Genomic DNA, 13,140 nt, shown 5'->3' with positions numbered 1-13,140 from the left:
GTACAGTATAAAAACCATTACGCCTATGGGATGTCACCACTTTTCACAAAACGTGTGTTTGTGTGTGTGTGTGGGGGGGGGGTGTGTGAGCAAATTAACAGACGTATGTTTATCCCCACTCCAGAGAATGAACAAATGAAATGCATTCTTTACCAGTCACAATGGTGACAATAAAAAAAAAAAAAAAAAAAAAAAATCACTGAAAGTCTGGGGTTCCGCTTCATAAACGTGCCAAACCAATCAGGCCCTGCCATTTTCTTCTCATTTTCTTCTCTGGCTTATGACAAAGACTCCTCCTGCTCCCTGGTGAAGTCCTGGTGAGGACTGTAGTATCCTACATGAGGAAGGTCCCTCAATCCCTGGTCTTTCAGTTCTTTATATTTCTGCCAATATCTGTTCAAGGTTACATGGCAGATTCTGTGGGATTTTGCCACTGCCCTAACAGACTTTCCTTTCCAAACTTTCTCTGCTGCTCTTTTTAAAAGACTAGCATCGACTCCAATATCTGTTTTTCCCAACCAAGTTCTAGGCATTCTGTAGTGTTGTTAAAATCACAAAAATGTTCTTGGTTGTATGTAAGGGGATGGTTGTAACACTTTCAAAACACGTGTTACAACCTACCCCTTCACTGTCACCCAATGTTTAGCAAGCTGTATTAGCATGGTGCTTTGAAATTGGCAGAAGGTTGATACACCATTCTTTACTAGAGAAACTACAGTTTGATCTGATATAACTCATACAACATTATCTACAACGAAGTACTAAACAAAATATTATCTTGTTATTTTTTTTTACTTTTTAACCTCAGAATTAGATTTTCTGCTGTAGCTTAAGGAGAGATAGCAACACAGACTGGAAAACCTCCATGTGGGATTGTAAAGGAAGCCTGATGAAACTGAAATTGTCACCTGACTCCTATCTTGTCCCTGATTCATGGAATTGGTAGTGTTACAACTCTCCCCTTGTTACAACCATCCCCGGTCTCCTATATATAAGGTAAACATAGAGAATTGTGGACAACAAATGATCGCAAATCATTTGAGTCAGATCGGGAGTTCGGAGCGGGTTTGCGAATCATTTGAGTCATTTCGGGAGTTCAGAACGGAATCGCGAATCATTTGAGTAAGTTCGGGAGTCGAAAGCGGGATAGCGGATCATTTGAACCAGTTCGAGAGTTCGGAGCGGGTTCGCGAATCATTTGAGTCATTTCGGGAGTTCAGTGCGGAATCGCGAATCATTTGAATCAGTTCGGGAGTCGAAAGCGGGATAGCGGACCATTTGAATCAGTTCGGGAGTTCAAAGTGTGTTCGCGAATCATTTGAGTCAGTTCGAGAGTTCAGAGCGGAATCGCGAATCATTTGAGTCAGTTCGGGATTTCGGAGAGGCTTCGCGGATCATATTTGTCCAATTGCTCAAATACAGTTTAAAATACGCAAGTCAAATGCAATTATTTGTTGATAAAACCAAAACAATATTACTATTATTAAATAATATATATGCATACCCACACAAACATCTTTTTGAGTACAAAATACTCCAAACGCAAACAGTTGCTGCAATATTTTATATAAAAACATATACACATATTTACACATATATGTGTAGAGTTTTACCTTAATAAGAGGCTTCTGTGTTTGTAGTTCAGCGGAGAAGCGTTTCTTAATGAGCGACCAGATGAAATAACAGACCACGCCCACCTCATGGATATTAATGAGGCGTACGTACTTACGGAAGACTGAATATGCAAATCATCAAATTAAATTACTAATTACATAAACTATGTCTAACATTATCCAAAGAATGTCTAAACTGTTATCAAAAATCTTCGGAATCCTAAACTTATTAAATATTTTCTTAGTTTGTTCATGGCCTAAAACATCATGTTAATTTAGATTTTGCCATAACATGACAAGCACAAGTGCAAAAACATTTCAGTGAAGATGAATACATATGAAACACACAGGACTTCAAAATCTAGGTGATATTATACTGTATTTAATAAACTGCTAAAAGTATGCGCTATATGAGGAAACACTCTCCTCATTCAGAACTTTCCTAAATCTTTTTGAACAGAATATGAAATCAGGGTTAACAGAAGTATTGATCTGTCATCTAAACTCACTCCCAGACATGCAAGACTTACTAAAAGAGTGAGTCTGTCATTTCACAGAGAAAACACAAGCTCTGAATAATACTGACATCTTATTTTCCATCATGTTCATGTCGTATGGCTTTCAATGTTCACATCAACACACACACCGTTCCAGTTCATCTCAAATCCACACATGAGCATCATTTATAACTGATATTCTCCGGCATCAGAGGAGAACATGGTGTGTGCGCTTAAAAACAGAGAGATTAGTGGTATAAAAGTATTAAGTCATTAGTTTCCTTTAGACACAGATCAAATGGAGCCCTTGTGACCTTTCACCAGTGAAACCAGTAATGCATTAAAGGATCAGTTCACCTGAAAATAAACATTTCCTCAGTTTACTCAAGATCAGGATGAGTTTGTGTCTTCATCAGGTTTGTAGAAATGTAGCACTGCATCAGTGTCTCATCAATGGATGCTCTGCAGTGAATGGGTGCCGTCAGAACGAGAGTCTGATAAAAACATCCCAATAATCCACAGCACTCCAGTCCATCAGTGAACATCTGGAGAAGACAAAACCTGAAACACATCCAGCATTAAGATGATTTTAACTCAAACACATAGAGTCTATAATCCAGAATAACACTTCCTCCAGTGAAAAAGTGTTCTGGTCTGAATCAGGAGAGAAATCTGCACAGATCAAGCAGCGTTTAAACAGATCTAAACTAATCTGTGAGAGACAACAGCAGATGCACTTCTTCACTGGAGGAAGTGTTATTATGCTAGTGTACTATCTGTTATGTTCTGTCTTCTCCAGATGTTCACTGATGGACTGGAGTGCTGTGGATTATTGTGATGTTTTTATCAGACTCTCATTCTGACGGCACCCATTCACTGCAGAGCATCCATTGATGAGACACTGATGCATTGCCGCATTTCTACAAACCTGATGAAGACACAAACAATTTGTTTTCTGTAAAAGAGCTGCAGAACATTTTTATTCACAGGCTGCAGAGAAGAGAAACTGAAAAATGGAAAGAAAAACACATGCATAAAGTGCTAGAAGTAGTACATGTCTAAAAGAAAAGAAAAAGCCGGTTGATACTGCGTGTGCATGTATGAGTCTAGACTAATACGTCTAGCTATGATTATATCAGAAGCATGCAGTGAGAAACTTGCAAAAAAAAGAAAAAAAAAGCACCAATTAGCTGCAAGAAGCATGAAAGAAACCGCATGTCTTCGGTTCATGCAGCACTTGTTTATACGACTGCGAGTCCAAACCTCTTCTGCTACATGATTCCCATCGCACTTCCAGACCACAGACGTCTGGCCTGAGAGACTCTGGACTGCATTACAGAGATGATGATGATGATGATCAAACAAAGTAGAAAAAGAAATGAAAATGATGACCTGAAAATGGCATCATAATGGGAGACTCTACTGGCTAGTGAAGCAACCGCACAAAGAAAATGTCTGGGAACAAATTCATTTAAACAGACTCAACCGAATCCCAGCATGCACCTCCGCTGTGCATCATCATCATCATCATGAAAAACACTTTTGCATATAGATATAGATCAATAAATCCTGTGCACTTCAAGGTCTGAATGTTTCAAGAACAAAAGCAACACAGGTAAAAACAAGACGATCAAATTGAGTAAATGCAGCTGTGGATCTGATTGGTGTTGACTCTCAGTCTCAGTCCAGCGGCGTGGGGTCAGCGATGGGCATGGTGTGCAGGACCTCGTCCAGCAGCTGCAGCGCGCGGTGCAGGTGGATCTCGATCCAGCAGGGCGTCTCTTTGATGCTCTGTCGGGGGTAATCCGGACCCCAGCCCTTCACGAAGCTCATGCGCAGGATGCAGAGCCGGCGGAGGTCATCCACACCGATTCCAGCGGCCGCAGACAAACCTGCAGGAGCCATGAAGTTCAACTTTAAAAAACATGACAGGTTTTCCCCACAACCCACTGTCTCTCATGTTTTTAAATGAAAAAGTACACTTTGTGTTTGGTTTTTGGTCCACTGTATTAAACTATGCATACATGCATGATGTGATTTTAATGCTAATTTGTTTAAACAAATGTATATATTCTAAACATCATGCACTTTTTTTCACATAATAGTTATATTTTGCTCGATGCACCCTCTTGTGGCCTGACTGAAATTATGCCTTTTAAATTCTATTATAATTAAAATATTGATAATATTTAAGTACAAAATTCTAATTAATTTTTCATCTGTTTTGACAGTCCCAGTGACCACATGATGCACTTTACACCAGCTTTTCTCTGGCATGCAATAAAAAAATGTAAATACTAATCCCGGCTTTTTAACTACAAAATTGTTTTTTTTTTTTCTTGTGTCGTCTTATAACTCTGACTTTTTTTCCTATGATTCCAAGAGAAAAAGTCAGAATTGTAAGATGTAAACTATAGTAAATAAAGTAAAAATTGCAGGATGTAAATTTTAATAAAACAATTATCAGCAAAAAACGTTATAATTGAGAGATACATTCACAATTAAACAAATGAGAATGTTTTTGCTCAGTAACTATATTCTGTGTCAAAAACAACAACAACAACTGCGAGATGTAGGATCAGAATAAAAAAAATAAAAAATACATTTTTAAATTCCAAGATGTAGACTCAAAAATGTTGAATTAACTCAGAATTCCGATAAATACGATTTAGATTAAACAAATTCCCAGGAAAAAAGTAAAAATTCCAAACTGTTAACTCAGAATTCAGAGAAAAAAAAAGCAAAAATGTCAAGCTAAAAACTCAATTCAAATTAATAATTAGCAATTGCTAGATATAAACTTGCAATGATGAATAAAAACACCTGTAAATTGTGAGATATAAATTTGTGACGGCAATCTTTTTTTTTTTACATTTAAAGTCACAATTCCCTTTATTGTTTTAATTCCGTGATAGAAACCAGCTTCCATACATAACACTACTTCATCAGAAATCTTGCATTACGACAGAACTACACTTTATTTTGAAACACCTCTAATGTCTATGCTATTAAAATCTGCGATGATTGTCCGATCCTGAATTAGGTGGAAGTGCATCTCTTACTGATAGCAGGAGCGATTCCTCCCACAGATCCAGGGCCGGGGATGTTTCCGGCCACCGCTGCTGCTTGAGCGGCTGCTGCTGCTTGTGCGGTCGCTGCCTGCTGCTGCATCTGTCTGTGACACTGACGCAGATCAAACACCTGCGGGACACAACACTGCTTCAGATTCACCGCGTCAACACTGCAGATGCATTAGTCTACGTGTTTGAGCCTTGTGAAGTGTTCTGGTTATATTTTAAGTGACCACTCCAATTCAGTTAGTATTAGAAAAGAGTTTAAGCATAAAAACAATAAGTGTAACACTGCTCTGAATGGTTGTGCAGACATCAGACGTCCCTCTCGTTCTGACCTTGATGTAAGCGCTGGGGTAGATCTTGTGCACAGCGTCTCCTGGAGCTCGACCGGCTTCACGATCCAAGTAGTAGCTCTGGACGAAGACGGCGTGATCGCTCAGACAGCGAACCCAGACGTCCCCTTCCCCTTTACACTCCAGCTGGACGCCCTTCCCGATGTGCAGTCTGAAAACAGGACACAACACAGCAGATCAAGCCCAGTAATCACCAGCTTCACCAGGGGCACGGCGTCAGCTCTACCTCGCTCTCTCGATCGCCTCCGTTCGGTGGACGTTGCTGAGCTGACCGAGACAGAAGCGGTCTCCTCCGGAGGGGTCCACGTACCCGTCCACGGTCACGATGGGACAGGACGAGGGAACTTTAAAGGTCTCGCCCACCTGAACGTCCATCTCGAAGTAAGCGATGGAGCACCAGTACTCTGGAGCTGCCCAAGAGCAGGAGACCATGAGACACCCGAACACGAGCGAGATGAGATCGAGACAGAATCAAACTCTTACCAGGGTGGTTGGATATCGGTGGCTGGAACGCGATTTCGTTGTGAACGGGCCCTGAGGAGAAATAACACAGATTGTGTCATAGACGGTTATCTTTTGGAGTCATAAATCAAAGACTTTAAAGAGGTGCAGTCTAACATGTGTTACACCTTTATTATACTCTGCTCAGGTCCGTGTATTTTTTGGTCATTCGATTTTCTATTTAAAAATGAATAAAGATAAATGAGAAACAGTTTGATTTTCGTTTTGTTTAAGAAACGGAAAATGAAAATTTAGCTGGATTTTTCGTATTTTTGTTTGTGGGTAAAAAATGAGATTATGCTTTAATATTTGTTTGAATGTGTGGGCGGCGCTGAAACGCCCCTTTCATCCCTTCTGTACTGCACCGACAAGCGGCAACCGCAAGCTCAGTTCATTTTCACCAGGAGAGAAGCGGCAGACGGCAGAGTTTATTAATCCTGCCAATTCTTTGCTAGTGGTGCTTGCAAGCTTTATATATATATATATATATATATATATATATTTTTTTTTTTTTTTTTTTTTTTTGACCAAACAGAAATTAATTTATTCAATGACATTTGAATTTTACTGTAAGATCTACAATGACAAATATGTGCAGATGTTTTGCCTACTAATTTTATTCTATGCCTATTTAAGAAAAACCTCACAGCCTAACATGTTTTCATTTGCTATACAAACAACAGCAACTGAAGCTTTATCTTGTAGAGTGTAGTCTGCTGCACTTCTCCGATCGGCGGATCCAGATCCACAGCTTCCATCCCGATAACAAGAGGAAAGAGCTTCAGCTCCATCAGTTTGGGTCGTAAGACACCCTAAATAACATGAAAACTCAACAGGATTTGCTTTCTGTCATCTCGGTCTACATTAACTTCTTTCTGAAATGTCAGAAATGAACCAGGCTCATGCATCAGACGAACCATGTCTTACTGGACACGTCTACTTTTAAAATAAGCCATTTAAATAGAATAATAATAATAATAATTTTATATTTAGGCCTATGTAATTCAAATGAAACCAACGAGAGGTGCAGTGTTTCCCGTCTGAACTCATTATCTGTAACGATGTCACACCGTCACTATATTCATACAGTCATCTACAGAATTCGTGAATTCAGTTCATAATTCTAAGTAGCCTATAGCATATAATTAAAACATTTAAAGTAGACTAATTATGGGGAAAACTTAACTTATATTAATATAAATTTTATTATAAATGTGGGGTTGGATTTTTCCCATTTAATTTTTTTTTTTATGAATGGCCTAGAATAAAATAAGTAGGCAAAAAATTTGTAGTAGGCCTATATTTTATTCCATGTTGTTGTAGATCACAGGCTAAAGTAAAATGCAAATGGTGTTTTATGAATAAAGTTGTTAAGTCTGCTTTGTCAATAACTGCAGCAGCCGGAAAAATATAATATTATTTTTTTTATTTTATTATTAATTTAATTAATTATTATTATTATTATTATTATTTTATATTGCAAGCACCACTAGCAAAGAATTGGCAGGATTAATAAACTCTGCCGTCTGCCGCTTCTCTCCTGGTGAAAATGAACTGAGCTTGCGGTTGCCGCTTGTCGGTGCAGTACAGAAGGGATGAAAGGGGCGTTTCAGCGCCGCCCACACATTCAAACAAATATTAAAGCATAATCTCATTTTTTACGCACAAACAAAAATACGAAAAATCCAGCTAAATTTTCATTTTCCGTTTCTTAAAAAAAACGAAAAAACGAAAATCAAATCGTTTCTCATTTATCTTTATTTATTTTTAAATAGAAAATCGAATAACCAAAAGATACACGGACCTGCTCAGTCCCATCTCTGATGATTTCATGGTTTTATGAAACCCTTCCTCAGAAACAAGTGTGTTGAGACACAAGTGAGGTACAAAGCTTTGTTTATAAGAGAAAGAATGGATTTAAGAGGCAAATGTTACATTTATGTTAAATTATTTAAATTCATGTTACATTGTAACCATGCTTTAGCAGTCATGCTACTCGATACATTGTGTCGTTTGTTCCAGTTGATCAGAAATTTAAAAGAATTCAGAAATATTTATTGTTTCTTTCCCAAATCTTCACCGTCTTAAGTCGTTAAATTATGTTTTTTATAGGGAACAAGTTAATGAAACATGGGACAGTATCCATAAACGAATAATTCGTAAGAATTAATTATATCTATATCGGTCCTGCTCGTATCCTGCAAGTGCAAGTTTTAAATAATCAAAACGTTTTGTTTTTTTATTAACATTTCTTCGTATTGTTGATAATTACAAGCATGTTATATCTTATTGTATGTTATTTTTGAAAAAACAAACAAACTCCAGACTAGGGATGTCATGACAAACAATACTACTGTACCAAAATCTGAGGCGAGACACTTACAGAAGTGTGCTGGATGGGCCATGGGCGGATGATGCTGGAGATGACCGTTCTGATGGTGAGGCACGGTGGGGGGGAAATTACTGTTCCTCGTCCAGCTGGAGCTGGCGTCTGTGGACAGAAGAGCAGAGAGCACACGTCTGACTCCGGACATCACATCTACTCATATGCTCTGAATACTGAATGCAGGAGATGCTGAAAAGCTTTCGGACTCTAGGAGGAGCTGCTGGGTGGAGGTTCACTGAGGGCTTACTGTGGTGGTACGTGGAGGGCTGGCCGGGGGGGAAACCATTCTGCTGTGAGCCCTGCCCCGTCCCAGAGGCAATCTGCAGCAGACCATCGCTGCTGTGGCTTCCTGAGAGAACACTATTGGGCTGAGCTGGGGAGAGAGGGCGGCATGCACACGTCAACACACACACAAACAATGAAACACCAGGACTGGACGGCGTGACCGCGAGCGTGCATCACTGTACGAGCCATTCCATATAATCAATGCAAATCTTAATATATAGTCCTGTATATGTGGACTTTTACATATACAGGAAGTTGCTCAACATGTCCCACTCTGTATTTTTGAATTAGTTTATGTTTCTATGCGGTTCTCATGTGCAAACAACAAAGGAGTTTAAAGGCTATAGCAAAACTTCTACGGTCACAGCACCGAGCCCTGTTGCACACCAATGAAGAATGAGTCGCCTCCACAAACGAGAAAGCTTTTCAGCATGGCCTATGCGTTTAAGGATATGAGCGAGTGACTGTGATGCGTGTCGTACTTGTGGATCCCACTGCGATGCTGGAGAAGGCGGAGGTGGAGGCCGAGCTGCTGCCCTCTGCTGGCGGGAGCATGGAGGGCGTGTTGAATGGCTCCTGGGCCACCGGGCGAGAGGGAGGGTGTTGAATCGTCTGCATGTGTCCCTCAGTGCTGGGCAGAGACTGCTGGCCTTCATAATCATACTCGTCCTTCACCATCAGACCCGACGGACCTGAAAACAGGGGTGAACCGCTATGAACATTTTGGCTGATACTGATAACCGATAATTCTTAATATATACATGATGTTGTTTTGTGTCGTGTGTGCACAGGTATTTGTATTTAAATTAAAAATACTTCTAAATACATAATAGATATGTATATATATACACAACATAACGTGTTGTATAACAATCATTTATAATATTGTGTCTTAACATGACAGCAGTCTAATAACTTTGCTGAAGCATGTGTCCTTAATGGGACAGTTCACCCAAAAATAAAAATGTGCGTCATCATTTTCTCTCCCTCCAAACCTGAATTAATGACTTCATAGATACAGTTGTTTGTCCCCACTGACTCCAATAGTATGGAAAAAAAAACTACTATGGAGGTCAAGTGTGACCATCACCTGTTAGTTACCAATATTCTTCAAAATAACGTTTGTTTCACACAAGAGAGAAACTTTTTTCTCATAGAGTATCACTCACCAGAGCCTGAAAGTGTAAGTCCAGATAAATCTAGGAGAAAACACAGGATAGTTGAATTAAATCAAGTCCATCATGAACAAGCTTTACGCTATTTAAACAAACATTAAACGAACCTATTCCTGGAGACACGACTCTCTCGTAATGGTAAGGGTTCACACACACGCTGTCACACTTCAGGTCAAAGGCAAACTGGCAGTACTTGACGTGTTTCAACTCGTTCTTATGAAGGTCCGGCCATCGCCACAACCGTGCATAGATGACATGTGGGAATCCTTTACGACCGGCCACCTAAAGGCAGAAGAGAGGACCACACACATGTATATACACACAGATTCAATGTGAAGAGTGTGGATGCGGTCCTGTCGCACCTGCAGACGGCCGTCTAGTGTTCTCTGTATGGTCACACATTTGCTGGGATGAGCACCGTTGGTGGTGATGGCGGTGATGAGCGAATCCAGCTCGTCTTTCTTCTCCTTCAGTTTCTTCACCAGACTCTCAATGGCCCGTTTGGCGAAGGTCTCGCTCTCGCCGCCCTGTCTGTGACACATCAGACTGTGCACGATGCTCAGACAGGCGTCGTTACTGGTGGGGGGGTTTGTGATGGACATCCTGCGCTGGTTATAGGCTTCAGAGAGACTCCTGTGTGCTGCTTCAGACTCGTTTCAGCAATGCACTGCGGCCAGTGAAGAGTCCATCCAAACTGTACCTGCGGAAAAATTGAGATTGATCATGTTAATGAGCGACTTAAGGTTCTTTCTCAATCATACTGCATGATTTTATAGGAAACAAAATATCAGAGATTAGTTAATATTAAGGAAACATGTTTCTGCAACCACAAAAAAAAAAAAAAAAAAGTAATTGCAACTTTATATTTCTCAGTTCTGTCTTTTTCCTCGCAACTGCGAGTTTGCATCCTGGGATTCTTTCTGACTACTTTTCACAGCACCGTCAGAAAAACGTAAACATTAAGAAAAAAACGAAACTCATAATTCTTACATTTTCTCATGAGTTTAAATCATGCAATTTTCACTTTATAACTCACAATCATTTATATAATTATATAATTGTGAAAGTCAGTCACAACTTCCTTTTTTATTTTAAATTCAGTGGCTTCTTTCGTATATGTATATGGAAAACATAAAAAAAATGTATATATAAAAGACACATTATGTATTCAAATATAAATAAAATATATAAAAATACTATACATGTTAAATATATAATTATAATAAATTTAAATAAAAGCATTATATAAAATAAAAATGCGATTTGTTTTACGTCAGAACTTCAATTTCATATTCCGATATCGGTTTTAGTAAACCATGAGCTGAAGTGATTCTGATCAATCCTCTGACAGCACAAACTAAGAGTTTAACCAGCGTCTCACACCACGATAAGTGATTTCAGACAAGCTGTGAAGACTTATAGAGGTGTAGAAGAGCCGTGAACTCGTGAATGTGAAGAGTGATGTAGAAATGAGCTGAGGCGCATGTAAACAACGTGAGCATAACATGCTAATGCTAGCACACAAGCGGCTGTTGATTTAGACTATAACTTATTATGAAGACAAACTAAACACATTTAAATGTAAAAATGTGTATTGAAATGGCATACCTGTTCTGTGTCCTGTAAACGAGTCTGTGTTTATCCGTCCAGTTTCGGTGGTTCTGAAGTGAATCTTGTTAGCGGCTAACCGCGCGTAACACACTTGAGCCGGACTCTACAACTATTTAAAGCGACGACAGACGTCAAGAGCACTTCATTTGAGCCAGAACTCTGTTAGACGTTGTTAAGCGCAATATATATGTTAAAAGAATGACAGAAGCGGTCACTGGGCTCAACAAAAATAAACAATGTTAACCGCGAGAGTCTCGACGCACATCACGCCCTGCTGCGCAATATGGCGAGCTGCGCATGCGCACTGCTCTCAATCAAAACAAGACACACATCGAAATAAATAAAAAAATAAAAATATGTTTCACTCAATATAGAATTTAAGAAAATATAAATTAATTACAAAAATTAATATGAAAAAATGTACTGACTCTAAACCTCTCTTTTCTTTATTTAAAGTTGATCTAGACAAGTATGGAAACTATCCATAGTTCTGGTAATCAGTGAAAACATAATCTCTATATTAATTCTATGTGTCCTCCAAATGTGTACATTTATAACATACATATAGTGTAATAAATGTATTACATACGCACACACTCCGAAGACACGATCCGAATCAAAGGATTCACAAACCCTTCCCCAAATAAAACGATTTGAAGTTCCGATCTGATTAATGATTCACGAACCGGTTTTCAGTTCTGAATCAAAAGACTCGCGAACTCGCTCCGAAGTTCCCAACTGAATCAAATGATCTGCGATACATACTCGCTTTAAATTGCCAATTTGGATCAAATGATTCACCACGCGCTCTGAAGCGAGGACTTCGAAACTGTGAGTCATTTGGCGTCGCATGGTTTTTCCCATAGGAAGGGCTTTTTAAAATCATTTGTTTTATTTTATTGATAATAAAGGTATATTATTGAATCATTTAATCCAATATTTTACTTATGCATTTGAATCAAATCTTTTTTATTATATTTATTTCAATCACATTATTCATTGCTTTAAATTAAATTTATATATAAAAAAAGTTTCATTCAAAGTTATTTAGAATGTGTTCTTTGCAAAGCAAAAATTGAAAATATAAGGATATAAAAAAAATTATACATTTATTTGAAAAAAATTAATTTAATTTGCTGCAATTTTTAATTTATTAAATTAAATGTAATTTATAGTATTTTATTTGAAAATATTTAGTGTTGCCACTTGGCCAAAGAAACTTTCAATGACATTTTTCTTAGCGAGAAGAATATGTGAATAATCTAAAGACTCTTCATTGACTTCATTGGAATCAATGCCAAAGAAAAAACTTTATTTTCAAGAGCAGAAAAAGCTTCATCACATTTTTAAATGTTTGACTACATGAAAATCATGACTATTTGAAAATCTGGAATCTGAAGGAGCAAAAAAAAAATCTAAATATTAAGAAATCATCTTTAAAGTTGTTCAAATTAAGTTCTTAGCAATGCATATTACTAATCAAACATGAAGTTTTGATATATTTACTGATAGGAGATTTACTAAATATCTTCATGAACATTATCTTTACTTAATATCCTAATGATTTTTGGCATGAAAGAAAAATCTGTAATTTTTCCCATTCAATGTATTGTTGTCTATTGCTACAAATATTTTGTATGCTATG

At 38.2% G+C, this 13,140-nt stretch overlaps 1 protein-coding gene across 3 annotated transcripts; it reads right to left on the bottom strand.

Moving 5' to 3' along the window:
• Positions 1-1,973: 1,973 nt before the first annotated feature.
• smad4a (SMAD family member 4a) lies at positions 1,974-11,794 on the bottom strand. 3 transcript variants are annotated; one of them, XM_052567230.1, is made up of 12 exons: positions 11,493-11,794; positions 10,247-10,584; positions 9,992-10,166; positions 9,879-9,908; positions 9,192-9,401; positions 8,672-8,797; positions 8,422-8,529; positions 6,021-6,071; positions 5,764-5,947; positions 5,520-5,688; positions 5,173-5,311; positions 1,974-4,002 (listed from the first exon to the last, which is right to left on the bottom strand). In XM_052567230.1, the coding sequence occupies exons 2-12, from the start codon at positions 10,484-10,486 to the stop codon at positions 3,791-3,793; spliced, it is 1,644 nt and encodes a 547-aa protein (XP_052423190.1). In that variant the 5' UTR covers positions 10,487-10,584; positions 11,493-11,794; the 3' UTR covers positions 1,974-3,790. The 3 variants fall into 3 exon arrangements, with proteins under 3 accessions (XP_052423190.1, XP_052423191.1, XP_052423192.1); XM_052567231.1 differs by having other exon boundaries at positions 5,764-5,941; XM_052567232.1 differs by lacking the exon at positions 8,672-8,797.
• Positions 11,795-13,140: the final 1,346 nt, after the last annotated feature.

The sequence above is a fragment of the Carassius gibelio genome, chromosome B10, assembly GCF_023724105.1.
Source record: "Carassius gibelio isolate Cgi1373 ecotype wild population from Czech Republic chromosome B10, carGib1.2-hapl.c, whole genome shotgun sequence".
NCBI lineage: Eukaryota > Metazoa > Chordata > Actinopteri > Cypriniformes > Cyprinidae > Carassius > Carassius gibelio.
This window is presented reverse-complemented; position numbering and strand designations above follow the sequence as displayed.